Source organism: Narcine bancroftii, chromosome 8 (genome assembly GCF_036971445.1).
Source record: "Narcine bancroftii isolate sNarBan1 chromosome 8, sNarBan1.hap1, whole genome shotgun sequence".
NCBI classification, from domain to species: domain Eukaryota; kingdom Metazoa; phylum Chordata; class Chondrichthyes; order Torpediniformes; family Narcinidae; genus Narcine; species Narcine bancroftii.
In genome coordinates this window covers 76994888-77010223 of record NC_091476.1, presented here as the reverse complement: position 1 = coordinate 77010223, position 15336 = coordinate 76994888, and the positions used below count along the sequence as shown (strand labels likewise).

Here is a 15336-nt window from a genome sequence, read left to right as displayed (position 1 = left end):
CGCTGGCCCACGATGGCATCGCCTGGTCCGGCTCCAACAAGGTCATCGAGTTGGCCGATGGTGCGACTGTCACCGACCTCGTTGGCACAACAGAGACGAGGCGGGAAAATCTCGTGATCTGGTGTGAGAGAAACAACCTGAGTCTCAGCATGGTCAAGATGAAGGAGGACCAGGGATGACCATCCTCCACTACACATCAACATCTCTGTGGTGAAGAGAGGGGAGACACCAAATTCCTTGGAGTGCACTTCACTAGTGACCTATCGGACAGGAAGGCACAACAGTGACTCCACTTCCTGAGAAGACTGAGTCAGGAGAGGCTACTGGCCACCATCATGTCCCCAAGTTGGCATTTGTTCTCACTGCTGTGGTGGAGAGCACCAAATGGAGGCTGGAAGAGTTGCACGCAAATCGTTGCTTCGTGTGGCTGGACCCCGGAGGATGATGAAAGAGGGGGTGCTGTAGCTCCTCGTGGCTGTCGGGGTAAGTAGTGGGGGGAGGGTAACAGAGAGGTAGGTGGGGAGGGGTAAGTGGAATAGAGAATTCCTGGGACAGGCAGTAAGTGGGGCCCTGTGCAGGTGCCACATGGAGCGTCCTCACCCAACTCAGGACCGAGAGAACAAGAGAGGGAGCAGGTCACCTTCAACACCCAGGGACTGCCTGAGGAGACGTCAAAGAAAGATAAGGTAACCCCAGATTAATTTCTTGTAAATTGAAACCACTGGGAATAAATGAACCTTCCTATCACATTGGGTGATAGATGCATTTAATCACACGCGGGACAGAGTTTAGACAGAGATTAGTTAACTGGAATGCGTGGCGAGATGACGGGAGGGTTTTTGGAAGTTATCAGCTGTGTTGATTTCTCTGGAGTTCACCCCACATCCAGAGCAACCCTTCTCCTGGGTGACAGTTTATATGATCTTTGGAATTTTCAGTTTCTTCAAGAGGAGCATAGAGCACTCCCACACAGGACAGGCCCTTCGGCCCTCCATGTCTGGCCGACCTGTATATTCCTTAAAAAAAAGTACTTACCCCTCCCTACCCTGTAAACCATCCATGTCCCTGTCTAAGAGTCTCTTAAATGCCCCCAATGTTCCAGCCTCCACCACTATCCCTGGCAAGGCATTCCAGGCCCCCACAATTTTCTGTGTAAAAACCTCTCCCATAGAACCATAGAACACTACACGACTGCACAGGAAACAGGCCATTCGGCCCTTCTGGTCTGTGCCGACCATTTTAACATGTTAAATTTAGTCATCCGGCACAGTAACAGGCCCTTCCGGCCCACGAGCCCGTGCCATCCAATTACATCCCATTGTCAAACAACTTCCAATGCGGAGGGTGGGAGGAAACCGGGACTTCCCACAAAGAAGGAAACCCACGCAGATAGGGGGAGAACATACGAACTCCTTACAGGCAGCACTGGTATTCGAGCCCAGGTCCCAATTGCTGGTGCTGTAACAGCGTTGCGTTGTCTGCTACACCAACCAGGCTGCCTCAAATGCTAACTATGCTGCACATTTTATGGATCCCAAAAATCAAATTTCTTGTCACATACCGTTATTTAGATATAACCCATTTTTGTAATTTCCTATCATATTTTAAATCTACTTCAAGCAGACAAAACCGTGAAGTGCGACACGTCACTGAAAATTCGCATTTGGACTCCTTCCTTGCTGATCCTGATGCCGTCAATGACAAACATGGTGAAAGGTTTCCCCAGGACATGGCGACCGTGGAAAAGCGGTATCAGGGCAACTAGAATCTGTCAGTGTCGGCCGACTATTTTTGGACACTGACATGAGAGGCATCAGATGCCAAGTACAAATGAAAATCAGCTGCAAAACATTTTTAGGTCGGTTGAACTAACGCAATGTGTCAGCTAAACCCGCTAAATTCAATCAAAGTTAATTTACTGTTTCTCCAACTTCCTATGTGATGCAGCAAATCTGAAATTATCTTTCTGTTCGGCTTGAAATTATCAATCATAATCCCCAGGATTTTCCTCAGGAAACAGACCTTTTGAAAAAAATTGTTGTCCAGTGATATCAATGCACAATGAACCCTCTCTGGAACTCTCTGGAACCGGGATCAAAATATTCTTTGCCACGATAACTCGTATCACGATGTTCTGGTTACACCTCAACCTTCCATGGATTACTACCAAGTTACAATTCCAAAGACTCCAGCTTGCACACTGATACATAGCAAAGGGTTTAATAAAAACTCACTAAGGTAAAATAAAAACACACCATAAATGCCGGAGGAACTCAGCTGGGCTCACACCGTCCGTGGTGCATAAAGATACATTACTGACGTTTCAGGACTGAGCACTTCCTCAAAGAATGAGAAAAAACAGGCAAGCGTCAGAATAAAGTCTCCCTTCATTCTTCTACTCTCCAGGGAATAGAGTCCATACCTGTTTAACCTTTCCCTGTAACTCAGTTCCTGAGGTCCGGGCAACATCCTAGTAAATCTTCTCTGCCCTCTTTCTATCTTATTGAGATCTTTCCTGTAGTTCGGTGACCAAAACTGCACACAATTCTCCAAATTTGGCCTCACCATTGTCTTGTACAACTTTACCATCACATCCCAGCTCCTGGACTCAATACTTTGATTTATGAAGGGCAAGATGCCAAAAGCTCTCTCTACAACCCTGTCCACCTATGACACCACTTTCAGGTAATTGTGTATCTGTATTCCCAGATCCCTCTGTTTTACCGCACTCCGCAGTGCACGACTGTTCACCGTATACGTCCTTTCTTGGTTTGTCCTTCCCAAATGAAACACCTTACACTTGTCTGCATTAAACTCCATCAACCATTTTACAGCCCATTTTTCCAGCTGGTCCAGATCCCTCTGCAAACTTTGAAAACCTTCTTCGCCGTCCACAACGCCTCCAATCTTAGTGTCACCTGCAAACTTGCTGATCCATTTTACCACATTATCGTCCAGATCATTGATCTAGACGACAAGCAACAATGGTACCAGCACCGATCCCTGAGGCACCACTCATCAATGACCTCCAGTCTGAGAAGCATCGTCCACCACGACTCTCTGGCTTCTCCCACAACACCAATCAGGATCTCAATCAATTCTCACCTTTCCTCTCTTCTCTCCTCTTATCATCAATTAACATCTTTTGTTGGTCTGGACTCCTCCCCTGGTCGGTCTTCAGTCTTTATTGAGGCACACGTCTGCTTTTTATGTGTACCTTGAGGCAAGGTTCAGGCCTGAAACATCGGGAATAGATCTTTACCTCGTATGGACGCTGCGAGACTAGCTGTTTTCCTTCAGCATCCCTGTGTTTTTACTTGAGCGAATCCTGAAGTCAAGGCCATCTTGAAGAGGGTGCTTTATATTTCCAAGTTAAGTGGGGTACATGCTATGCTTGTTCTTTCAAGAAGAATGACTTAACATGGGTTTAACACTTAACCGACTTTATTTTCCTTGAGCTGCTTCAACCGACTTCCAGTGACTCCTGTCACATACTACTCCCAGTTTCCGCCCAACCACGCGCATTGCATGCTGGGAAATGTCATTCTCATTTACTCGCAATAATAACACTGTACTTACCAGAGAGGAGGGCTTCTTCCGAGCCTGCAGAGAAGGGAGACAGTGAGCAAACATTAACAGTGTGATTCCACACGAGGACACAGTATTATTAACTGTGGGGTGATCAGACAGCAATGCTCTCTGCACAGACACGCTGCACACTCCAGCCATCTTCCTGCATTTCATGATGCCTTGCTCAAGCCCCACCTTGTCACACCTTCTTTCCTCCATCTGTCTGTCAAACTACCTCAGACATCGCCACTCACCGTCGACCCCGGCCTGCCATTCACGGCACATCAACGTTTCGTCAGAACTCTCACCCCCCCCCCCACCCCGCCATATCCAATCCTGGATAAGGTATGGTCCCACTCTACCGTCCCAAACCTCCTTCCCCTCCCACCAGGAAGGATCAGGGCAGAAGGCGCAAGGGAACACCACTACTTTTCAATTCACATAGGATCCTGATTTAGAATCATCCCATCACAAAGCACAGAAAAGGGCACTTTTTAGGTTTCCGATTCATTGTCAGAGTCCATACAACCCAGAGATTCTTTTCCCTGCAGGCCAGGCAGAACTACCACTTATTGGTAGTGCAAAAAAAAACTGTCCACATGTAAACAGATAAAGAAATGTCAACAAACTGACTGTGCAAATCAGAGAGAGAATTATCACAAAAATACAGAAGTCAGAGTCTGTAAATGAGTCCCTGATTGAATTTGTGGTTGAGGAGTCTGATGGTGGAGGGGGAGCAGCTGTTCCTGAACCTGCTGGTGCAAGTCTTGTGGCCCTTAGACTTCTTTTCTAATGGCAGCAGCAATAACAGAGCGTGTGCTGGGTGGGGTGGATCCTTGGTGATCACTGCTGCTCTCCGATGGCAGTGTTCCCCACGATGTTTTCAAGGGTGGAGAGGATGCCCTGAACTGCATCTACTACCTTTTGCAGGGCTTTATGCTCAGGGGGTATTGGTATTGGTGTTCCTGTACCAGGCGGTCAGCACACTTCCCACCGCACCTATGTGGAAATTTGCCAGGGTTTCCGATGTCGCACTGAACCCCCACAAACTCCTGAGGAAGTAGAGGTGCTGACGGGCTTTCTTCACGATGCCAATAATGTGTTGGGTCCAGGAAAGATCCTCCCAGATAGTGACTCCCACCTTAAATATGCTCACCCTCTCCATATCTGATCCCAAAATGATCACTGGATTGTGCACCTCTGGCTTTCCCTTCCTGCAGCTTTCCAGGTGCTACGTAAATAAAAGTGATGAATCATGAAGGTTCACAAGATCATTTCCAGGAAGGGCTCGTTTGTCCCAGGATGAGAGATTAAGCAGATGGACTCTACACTCCCATGTTTTGAAGAATGGGAGATGACCTTGTTGAAATGTATAACATTCTATGCGACTTGGCAGGGCAGGTGCAGGGATGACGTTTTAAACTGGGCTGTCTAAAATTAGGGTTCACACTTTCATAATGAAGGTTTCAGCAAATTAAATACCAGTTCGGAAAGCGTACGGTCGTGCACTTGGGTAGAAGAAATAAACGGGCAAATATTTTTTAATGGGGAGAAAATTGAAAAATCCCCAGATACAAAGGGAGGTGGGAGTCCTCGTGCACGATGGCCTGAAGGTAAACTTACAGGTTGAGTCGGTAAATGCTGGCATTCATTACAAGAGGGATAGAATAAAAGAGCAGGGAGGGGATGTCGAGGCTTTATCAGGCCCTGGTGGGACCTCACATGGAGAACTGTGAGCAGTTTTGGGCTCCTCGTTGGAGAAAGGATGGGCTGACATTGGAGAGGGTTCTGAGGAGGTTCACAAGGACAATTCCGAGAACGAAAGGGTGGTTATACGAGGAGCAAAAACCCGATGCTGGAGAAACTCAGCAGGTCACACAGCAGAGGTAAATATACAGAACCAACATTTTGGGCTTGAGCCCTTCATCAAGGCATGGAAAATGTTGGGAAGTGTCTGATAGAAGAGTGGTCCCTGTGGAAGGCGGTAAGGGGAGGAGAGAGGAAGATCTCTGATGGTGGGATTGTTTAGTAGGTGTACAGTTAATGTAATCTTTCCTGGGTCTATCCATCTCCCCATTACACCCCTTTCTGCTGTTCACCTCCATTTCTCCCTGAGATAGGAGGTTCCATATTCCCTGCGTTGCTGAATTGTCATTGGGGTTGAATGAGGACCTGATGGCTCCGAGCCCACCCTCCCAAATCCAGGTCTCACTTGTATGTGCCCTGCTAAATCTAATTATGGCGTGTACAAGGAGTGAGTAGATGATGCATGGTCCAGGAATGTCCGGATGACGATCGGTCAATCGGGGTCAGTGGTTCAAGTTCAAGTCTAGTTTACTGTCATCTGATTTTACAAGTATAACCCGACGAAACAGCGTTCTCCGGTCCTTGGCGTAAAACACACAGACACACCCCCAGACTTAACGCCCAGACAGACACACAATATGTATACAGGAAAAGTATTTATCTATACAAATAAATACTTGTTTTTCGTGAATATGAGGGTCTCAGAAGGGTGAGTGTAAGCATTTCCTGTTGTCGTTCAGCGTTCTTCCTGCTCATGGGAAGAAGCTGTTCCTCAACCTGGTGGTGCTGGCTCTGATCCTCCTGCATCTCTTCCCCAACAGGAGCAGCTGAAAGACACTGTGTATGGGGTGGAAGGAGTCCTTAGCGATTTTGCACACCATCTTCAGACAATGATCCCAGTAGATCACGTCGATGGGGATGAGCCATGCTCCTGTGACCCTCTCTGCTGCTCTTACAGTCCTGTGGATCCACTTCTGATCCAGTGGGGAGCGGAACACAACTAACTGCGCACTACTTTCCAGTGTCCGGGGCGGACAACATCAACCAGCTCTCGATGGGATATAATTACAGCTGGAGAGTCTTCAAGAAATAGACTGATTAAAATCAACAATTCCTCCATCCATTAATAACACGGCTAATCAAATTAATGTGAGGCTTCTGCGGAAAGCATCTCCTTCCCACTGTAAGGGAGCCTTGATGATTAAATATTAAAAGGACGCATATTTTCATGTTCGGATCGAGGCACAGACCCTACCTCGAAGTACCACATCAGGAACACACACGAGAAGTAGGCTGGCATCCATTCAGTTCCATTAATGAGCAGGATCTATGACCCTGTCTGCTCTAAAGGTTGCCTTGGCTGAAGGATGGTCATGGGCACAAATGCTCTTCATGGTGTGCGTCTCAAACAGCCTCTGACCACCAACTCTTGGCCTTCACATGGGGCATCATCCTTATGCCTGGAGGGGCTGTTCTCACTGACAGGAGAAGGGGGAAAGGCGGGCGCCTTGAAACCAGTCACTCCAGGCAGACGGGGCTCATACGCTGCGGAGGGGGATCTCATCTAAGAGAGAGAAAACCCGATTTCAAATCTCCGCTGCCTTGTGGCTCGACCCACTTGTGGGAAAGGCTTTGGGAGTAAACCGCGATGGAAAGGTCCGGAGTCGGAGACCCGAGGGGCGGCTGGGTGCTGTACCCAGCACCAGCACTGCAACAACTGCAATGCACCTGGCACCAAGCTGTACAGGTGCTCCCCAGTTACGATGGACCAACTTACAATTTTTCTACGTTACTATGGTTCAATAGCCCGACTGTCGATATTTACGATCATATAACACGTTAAAGTATGGTCATCGCCAACATCATTGATTTTTCCAATAAACGATAATAATTCCTCTAAGGTAGTCTCCTTGGTCAATCAATTCAGTCAGAAAGCTTCAAGGGACTAATACAGGGCTGTCGGATGGAGCGGGGCAGTGGGATCAGTGTGGGGAATGATATAGGGCTGTGGGGAGAGAGTGGGGCAGTGGGATCAGTGTGGAATGATATAGGGCTGTGGGGAGAGCGTGGGGCAGTGGGATCAGTGTGGGGACTGATACAGGGCTGTGGGGAGAGAGTGGGGCAGTGGGATCAGTGTGGGGATTGATACAGTGCTGTTGGGGAGAGAGCATGGCAGTGGGATCAGTGTGGGGACTGATACAAGGCTGTCGGGTGGAGCGTGACAGTGGGATCAATGTGGGGACTGATACAGGACTGTCGGGTGGAGCGGGGCAGTGGGATCAGTGTGGGGACCAAATCGGGGCTGTTGGGAGAGAGCGGGGCAGTGGGATCAGTGTGGGGACTGATACAGTGCTGTTGGGGAGAGAGCACAGCAGTGGGATCAGTGTGGGGACTGATACAGGGCTGTTAGGGACAGACCACGGCAGTGGGATCAGTGCGGGGACTGATTCGACTTTTATCATCTGTTTGGACCTATCATTAGCATGGAGGGGGTTGGGGAAGGGGGTCCCCACTGCATGGGCAACAAATGGATCTCCATATCAACCTTGCCCTGGCCTGCGCCCTGGAGAGGCCACTCCAGCTAATACCAGAAGCGTGGTCCCCATGGGTCGACCATGACCAACGGAGGCCACACTAAAGAACATGAAGTGTGAAATAAACTGATCTGTTTTCAGGCTCCAGTGTTGTGATATGTTCCCTCTGACCCGGATTTGAATGTTTCTCATTAACAGAAGCCTGCTCTAATTTGCCATCAGTCCTCAAAATGCAGTGAGCGCTGTGGCACAAAGTGGTCGTTCCCAGTGTCAGCAATTAAAATTGCGAGCTGCCGCCTTTGCGAGAAATACAGACAGATTGGCTGAATTTGTTACATCAAAGTAGCAGGCGTAAAAATTGGAACAGCCAGAGGGTCCCCGTCCCGCTCCAACAATTCAATAAATCAGTGCTGATCTTCGATCTCAGCAGCACAACCTTGAACCACTCTTTACTCTCAACAAATGTATCATTTTCTTCATGAATATACTCAGAGACCAAGTCCCTTGGGTAGAGAAATTCAAAGATTTATTACCAATGGGTGAAGAAATTTGCTCTCATCTCTGTAAGACCATTAGTCCAGGAGAAGAAATAGACCATTCACCCCATCGGGTCTGCCCCGCCATTCAATCATGAGCTGAACCGTTTCCCCACTCAGCCCCTTCTCCCTATACCCTTTGATGCCCTGGCTAATCAAGAACCTGCCTTAAATACACACAATGGCCTGACCTGGCCACAACCACCCGTGGCAACATATTTCACAGATTCACTGCCCTCTGGCTGAAGAAATCCCTCCGTGTCTTTGTGCTTAGTGGACGCCCTTCAATCCTGAGGTTGTGCCCTCTTGTCTTGGACTCTCCCATGTAGGAAACAACATTTCTACATCTACTCTGTCCATACCTTTCAACATTCAATGAGATTCCCCCCTCATTCTCCTAAATCCCAATGAGTACAGGCCAAGATCCATCAAACGCTCCTCATACGATAACCCTTTCATTCCTGGAATTATCCTTGTGAACCTCCTCTGAACCCTCTTCAATGTCAGCCCATCCTTTCTAAAATGAGGAGTCCAAAACTGTTCACAATTCTCCACGTGACGCCTCAACATCCCATCCCTGCTCTCGTGTTCTGTTGTGCATTTTAACACAAAGCTCTGACAGTCCATGAACACCATGTCCACTGGTCTTCCACCAGTTCCACCTTCAAAAACCTCCAGTGGGCTGGTCAAAGACAGATTCCCGCTGTCTTGTTGCTGCAGTCAGAGGTTCCCACCTGCTTCAAAAGGACATCTATCATCCTTGTGCCCAAGAAGGTGAGCTGCCTCAATGACTATCACCCAGTAGCACTAACATCCACTACGATGAAATGTTTAGAGAGGTTGGTCGTGGCCAGAATTAGCTCGTCCTGAGGTAAAAATCTGGACCCACCACCATAATCGCTCCACTGAGGACATCTACAAGAAAGCAGCTTCTACTCTCAAGGACCCCCCCCCCCCACCACCACCCAGTCTGTGCCCTCTTCACCCTGCTACCCTTGGGAAGGAGGTCCAGAAGCCTGAAGACGAGCACCAAGAGGCACAAGGACAGCTTCTTCCCCTCCACCATCAGATTCCTGAACGGGCAACGACCCCCAGACAAAGCCTCACTTTCTCTCCTTTTTACACAAATTTATTTATTTTTGAAATGAAATTTATAGCGATTTTGAACGTATGAAGCTGCCGCAAAACCACAAATTTCATGACGTGTTCATGAAAATAAACTGACTCTGGTTCTAAATCCCAGAAATCCACATTGATTCATCCAATCTCTATGATATTATCTTATCATTTTTTGGGAATATTTTACTTTTGATTTTCAAAGAGTCACACAAATTCAGTACAATCTCCCTCAATAATTATCTGTTATGTCCAGAGTATATTTTCCCCCCACCCATCCCTCTCAGACCTCAATACAGTGGTTCTCAACCTTTTCCTTTCCACTCACAGCCCACTTTAAATAATCCCTGTGCCATCGGGGCTCTGTGATTAGTAAAGGGTTGCTTAAGGTGGGATGTGGGTGGGAAGGGAAGGTTGAGAATCACTGCTCTAGACCTGATTGTAACTGAAATATTCTGCTTGAGAAAAATTGTCATTGGCCCATTTCCTTTGGAGCAATGAAATGATGCACATAACGAGTCAATGAGGGATGGTTAAAACAGTGGGTTTCATACCTTTTCCTTCCACCCACATCCCACCTTAAGCAACTCCTTACTGATCACAGAGCACTGATGGCCAAGGGAATATTTAACATGAGATGCGAGTGGAAAGGAAAAGGTTAAGAACCACTGGCCTAAGACCACAAGGGAAAGGTAATATAAATTAATCAAACAGAAAGAACCAAAAATCTATCGAGTCACCGACCCTTAGAGGGACTGAATATAAACCCAGAGTAACATAAAGTAAAATGAAAAAGATCCGAAACAAGATCTCGTCATCTGTACAGAACAGAACAGCTGGGCGATGAAGACAGAACTGACCCTCTTCTCTGCAATCCCTTGCTTGGCGACCATCGTGACAGTGGATTGGCACTAATGGAAGAAGCTCAGATGAGACGTGGAGATGAGAGGTGCCTGGTAAACGCTCACCCAGTCACAGAGGGAGATGCCACTGGAACTACACCCTGGGCAGTTGGAGAGTGATTTGCACTCAGATCAAAGATCACCTGTTAAATGCGGTGATTGTAATAAACACACAGAGAAACACTGGAGGACCTCGGCCGGTCTCGCAGCATCCAGAGGAGGTGAAGATTTATCACCAATGATTTATCCTCAAGGTACAAGCAAAGAATAGGAAGGGGTCTGGATAAAGGCTGAAGGCCGGCCTGGGGGCGGGGGGGGGAGGTGGGGGGGTCCAGACCAGCAAAAGATGTTAATCGGAGATGATAGAAGGAGAGGTGAGGATTGATTCTGGCTCCGGGAAAGGAGATAGAAAAGAGAAGAGAGACAGGGGGCCGATGATGGCGGGGGGTGGGTAAGGGTGAGGCAGCTTTAATGGAAACTGCAGAAGTAAATGTTAATGCCGTCCGGTTGGAGGGAGCCCAGTCAGAAGATTGGTCCTCCCAATTTGTGGTCTCAGTCTGGCAGGGCAGAGACCACGGATAGACACACCAGTCAGGAAATGAGGCAGGGAATTGAAATGGGTGGCCTCTGGGATATCTTCCTTTTGCCTCTCTTTCTCTGATTGCAGGGGGCTCTGCTGAAGCCGAATATTTGACCCAAAAATTTTGTGTCGCCTTCCACCTGTTTTTAAAAAAGGAATCTTGGATCCCAAAAGCAGGATGTGGAGGAACACCAGAGCATGCCAGAGAAATCCAAGGGTCACAGTGCAGACATACAAACTTCACACAGCGGCTCCACCAGATGCACTCTTATCAATCTAAATGTAGACAGGCCCTTCTGGCCCACGAAGCGCCCGTGCCGCCCAATTCACCTGCAACCCCCGGAACATTTTGAAGGGTAGAAGGTAGTGGCGCCTGTGATCAGCGAGGGGTTGCACGATCTGAGGAAGCGGAGGACTGGCTCAGGGGCATCAGAAAATGCGGAGGCCATCCATCGTTGGAGAAGGAGATGACCCATGGGACAGCGACCACGGCGGCAGGACCAGTGAGAGGGGTCTGCAGCTAAAGGACACACGGGCGCCGGGGCAGCTGGAGATTCGCTGAAGGGGAACCAGGTACTGGAACCGAGACGCGAGAGAGTGCCAAGGGCACTGAAGGATTCGTGTTCATGTCGGAGGTTCGGATCTGGAGCTGCACAGGCTGCAGGAAGTGAATCTATGGACACTCGGTGACTCCGAGGGGATCTCTCTTTTCCTTCTCTCTCTCCAACTGTAAGAAATGCTCCAGGCAATATCTGCCGATGGTGAATCTATTCGCCTTACAGCGGATGAAAACAAATACCCTGTAATATTCCACCATCTTTATTACATGACAATAAAACAACCTTAAATCTTGAAACCAGAACACCCGGTGGAAACCCTCGCGCACACATGGGGAGAATGCACAAACAGAGGATGCTGGATTCCTGGCGTAGTCACAGGGTTGCACTAACTGCTACATTAACTGTGCTGCCCGACGCACCAGATTCGGGAATACTTTGTCAAAGCATGTTAAAGGAGCTGTGCATAAATACAAGCGAATGTTATTGCCATTACAAAATAACTCATTCATTAATTTGCAGGATGTTCCCAGCAAAGCATTGAACTTCAAATCCAGCTCAAGGATATTCTCATCCGATTGTACAAGTACAACCCGATGAAAAGGCTTTCTCCGGTCCTCGGTGCAAAACATGCAGACACACACTCAGACATAAGACAAGTATTTCATCTATATAAATAAATATTGTTTCATGAATATTAGGGTCTCGGAGGGTGAGTGTGAGCAGTTCCTTTGGTCACTCAGTGTTCTCACTGCCCGTGGGAAGAAGCTATTCCTCAGCCTGGTGGTGCTGGCTCTGATCCTCCTGGATCTCTTCCCCGACAGGAGCAGCTGGAAGACGCTGTGTGCGGGGTGGAAGGGGTCCTCCATGATTTTGCACGCCCTCTTCAGACAACGATCCTGGTAGATCATATCGATGGGAGGAGGGAGACCCCAGTGATCCTCTCTGCCGCTCTTCTGGTCCTGTGGATTGACCTCCCATCCATTTCTCTGCAGCAACTGTACCACATGGTGATGCAGCCGGCCAGGATGCTCTTGATAGAGGCTCCTGTAGAAAGTTGACATGCTTGTGGCCGGTAGCCTCGCCCAACTCAGTTTTCTCAGGAAGTGCAGTCCCTGTTGCATCTTCCTGACATGTGAGGAGATGTTGAGAGTCCCCGATCGGTCACTAATGAAGTGAACTCCAAGGAACTTGGTGTCTCCACTCTCTGCACCACAGAGTTGTTGATTTTTTAGTGGAGGGTGGTCATCCTGGTCCTCCTGAAGTTCCCGATCATTTCCTCCGTCTTGTCCACGTTGAGACTCAGGTTCTTCCTCTCACACCAGATCACGAGATTTCCCACCACATCTTTGTTGCCAACAAGGCCAACGACGGTCGTGTCATCTGCAAACCCGATGACCCTGAAGGAGGTGGACTGGGCGACGCGGTCGTGGGTCAGCGGCATGAAAAGGAATGGGATGACAAAGCACGTAAAGGTGCTGTATATAAAGCACGTAAAAGTGCTGTACATCACGGCTCCCATTCAGACCACAAGTTATTGTGATTGCATTACCAAATAGCTAATTTACTCATTTACGGGATGTCACCACCAAAGCAGAGTATTTGTTGTCTCTCCCAAATTGTCCCCTAAAGACCAATTCAGACACTCAGTTTGACCAGATCAGGTCAGGAAGGCAATGTTCTTACTTAACGGCAATTGGCCAACCGGGGGATTTAACAGCCACCTGCAATTCGATGGCCATTGACATTATTTAATTACAGGAATTTGATTTCTCCGCCTGCATCCATTCATGTCCCTGGGTCAATAACCCAGTTGGGGGGACCGAGACATGATCTTATTCAAACTTCTAAGATCACAAGAGGACTCTACATTATAGATGTTGAAATGTTTTCTCCTGTGGGAGAGCCATGGATAATACAATGTAGCTGCAAAATGGCAATTTAACAATGAGGTGTCCAGAAATGAGGAACAGAGGGACCTTGGGGGACATCTCTCAAGGTCACCGCACAAGATAGCTAAAAAGGGCTATGGGACGCTGGGCTTCATTAGTCAGGGGATTGAGTTAAGGAGACGAGAGGTCATTTTGCAACTCGACAAATCTCTGATGAGACCCCACTTGGAGTATTGTGTTCAGTTCTGGTCATCTCATTACAGGATGTGGACGCTGTGGAGAGAGGGCAGAGGAGTTTCACCAGGATATTGCCTGGATTGGGAAACAAATCTCATGAGGCCAGGTTGGCAGAGCTGGGACTTCTCTCTCTGGAGCGAAGAAGGATGAGAGGAGACTTGATAGAGGTCGACAAGATTCTGAGAGGCATAGATAGTGTGGGCGGCCAACGCCGGTTTCCCAGGGTAGGAATAGCAAACCCCAGAGGACATCTGTACAAAGTGAAGGGAGGGAGGTTTAGGGGAGACATCGGGGGAGGGAGTAAGTTTTATTACACAGAAAGTGGTGGGGTCCAGAATGCCTTGCCAGGGGTGGTAGTGGAGTCTGGAACATTGGGGACATTTAAGAGACTCTTAGACAGGCACATGGATGGAAGAAAAATAAAGCGTTACAGGGTTGGGAGGGGCTCGTACTTTTTTTTAGGAAGAAATATATGGGTTGGCACAACACTGAGGACCGAAGGCCCTGTACTGTGCTATAGTGTTCCATGTTCTATGTCACAGGAGATGAACTGAGGCCAGCACAGGTCAGTGATCATCATGTGGAACAGCAGGGTGGGCTAGAGGGGCTGAGTGGTCTCCCACCCACACCTATTATCTTTTGCTCCAGCGTAACGTTGCCCACACTCCAGGAAGTGTAGGTACCGCATTTGCTGAGTGCAGTACAGTCACGGACCGGAGGCTGTGAAGAGATCACTTTCACCTTCATGGGGGTGGTTAACTGATGACGGCAGACTTCACTCCTCCACAAGGCTGACAGCTGAACAGCTGTTGCTGTGTTTTGAAACACGCCGGAGCTGAAACCTGGCTTCCCTCCAGCAACATTCCTTAACAGGAAACATCACGGCTCCCATTCAGACCACAGAAAATTTCTGTCACCTTGCAGCCTCGGAGTTCATCGACACCCCGAATCAGGGGTGGCCAACTTTTTAATCTTTTGTTTGGACATACAGCACGGCAACAGGCCACTTCAGCCCACAGGTACATAGGTAATTGGGTGGCACGGCCTTGTGGGGCGAAATGGCCGTGCTGTATGTCTAAATTAAAAATGAAAAGTTTGGCATCCCCTGCCCCAAATGATGAACACCGATTGCCTTGTTTCTCACCAACTGCAATTTCTTGTCGAAAATTATTCTGTATATAGAGTTTTTGAATTAGTTCTCATGAAATGTGACTGGATTATAAATTAATATGGTGTGTATGCATGTATGTGTGTATCCTTATGTGGGAGTCTGTATGGAAGTGTGTGCTCATAACACGTAGTCACAGAAATAGGCCATTCAGGCCATCAAGGCTGCCCTGCCATTTTAATCATGAGCTGATCCATTTCCCCACTCAGCCCTACTGCTCGGCCTTCTCCTCATCACCTTTGATGCCCTGGCTAATCGAGATCTTGCCTTAAATGCACCCAATGACCCGGCCTCCACAACCGCACACAGCAACAGATTCCACAGAGTCACCGTCCTCCGGCTGAAGAAATTCCTCCGCATCTCTGTTCTGAGCGGACGCCCTTCAGTGTGTGTGTGTGTGTGTGTGTGTGTGTGTGTGTGTGTGTGTGTGTGTGTGTG

At 48.3% G+C, this 15336-nt stretch overlaps 1 protein-coding gene across 21 annotated transcripts in view; it reads right to left on the bottom strand.

Moving 5' to 3' along the window:
* Window positions 1-15336, bottom strand: part of LOC138740935 (neurexin-2-like) — an 838414-nt gene that overhangs the window by 686345 nt on the left and 136733 nt on the right. For 14 of the 21 annotated variants that reach the window (XM_069894295.1, XM_069894297.1, XM_069894296.1 and 11 more), the window contains one exon: window positions 3580-3603. The exons of the other annotated variants lie outside the window; for them this stretch is intronic. In XM_069894295.1, coding sequence (XP_069750396.1) covers window positions 3580-3603 — 24 coding nt within the window. The remainder of the gene's footprint in view (window positions 1-3579; window positions 3604-15336) is intronic. 21 annotated transcript variants of the gene reach the window in all.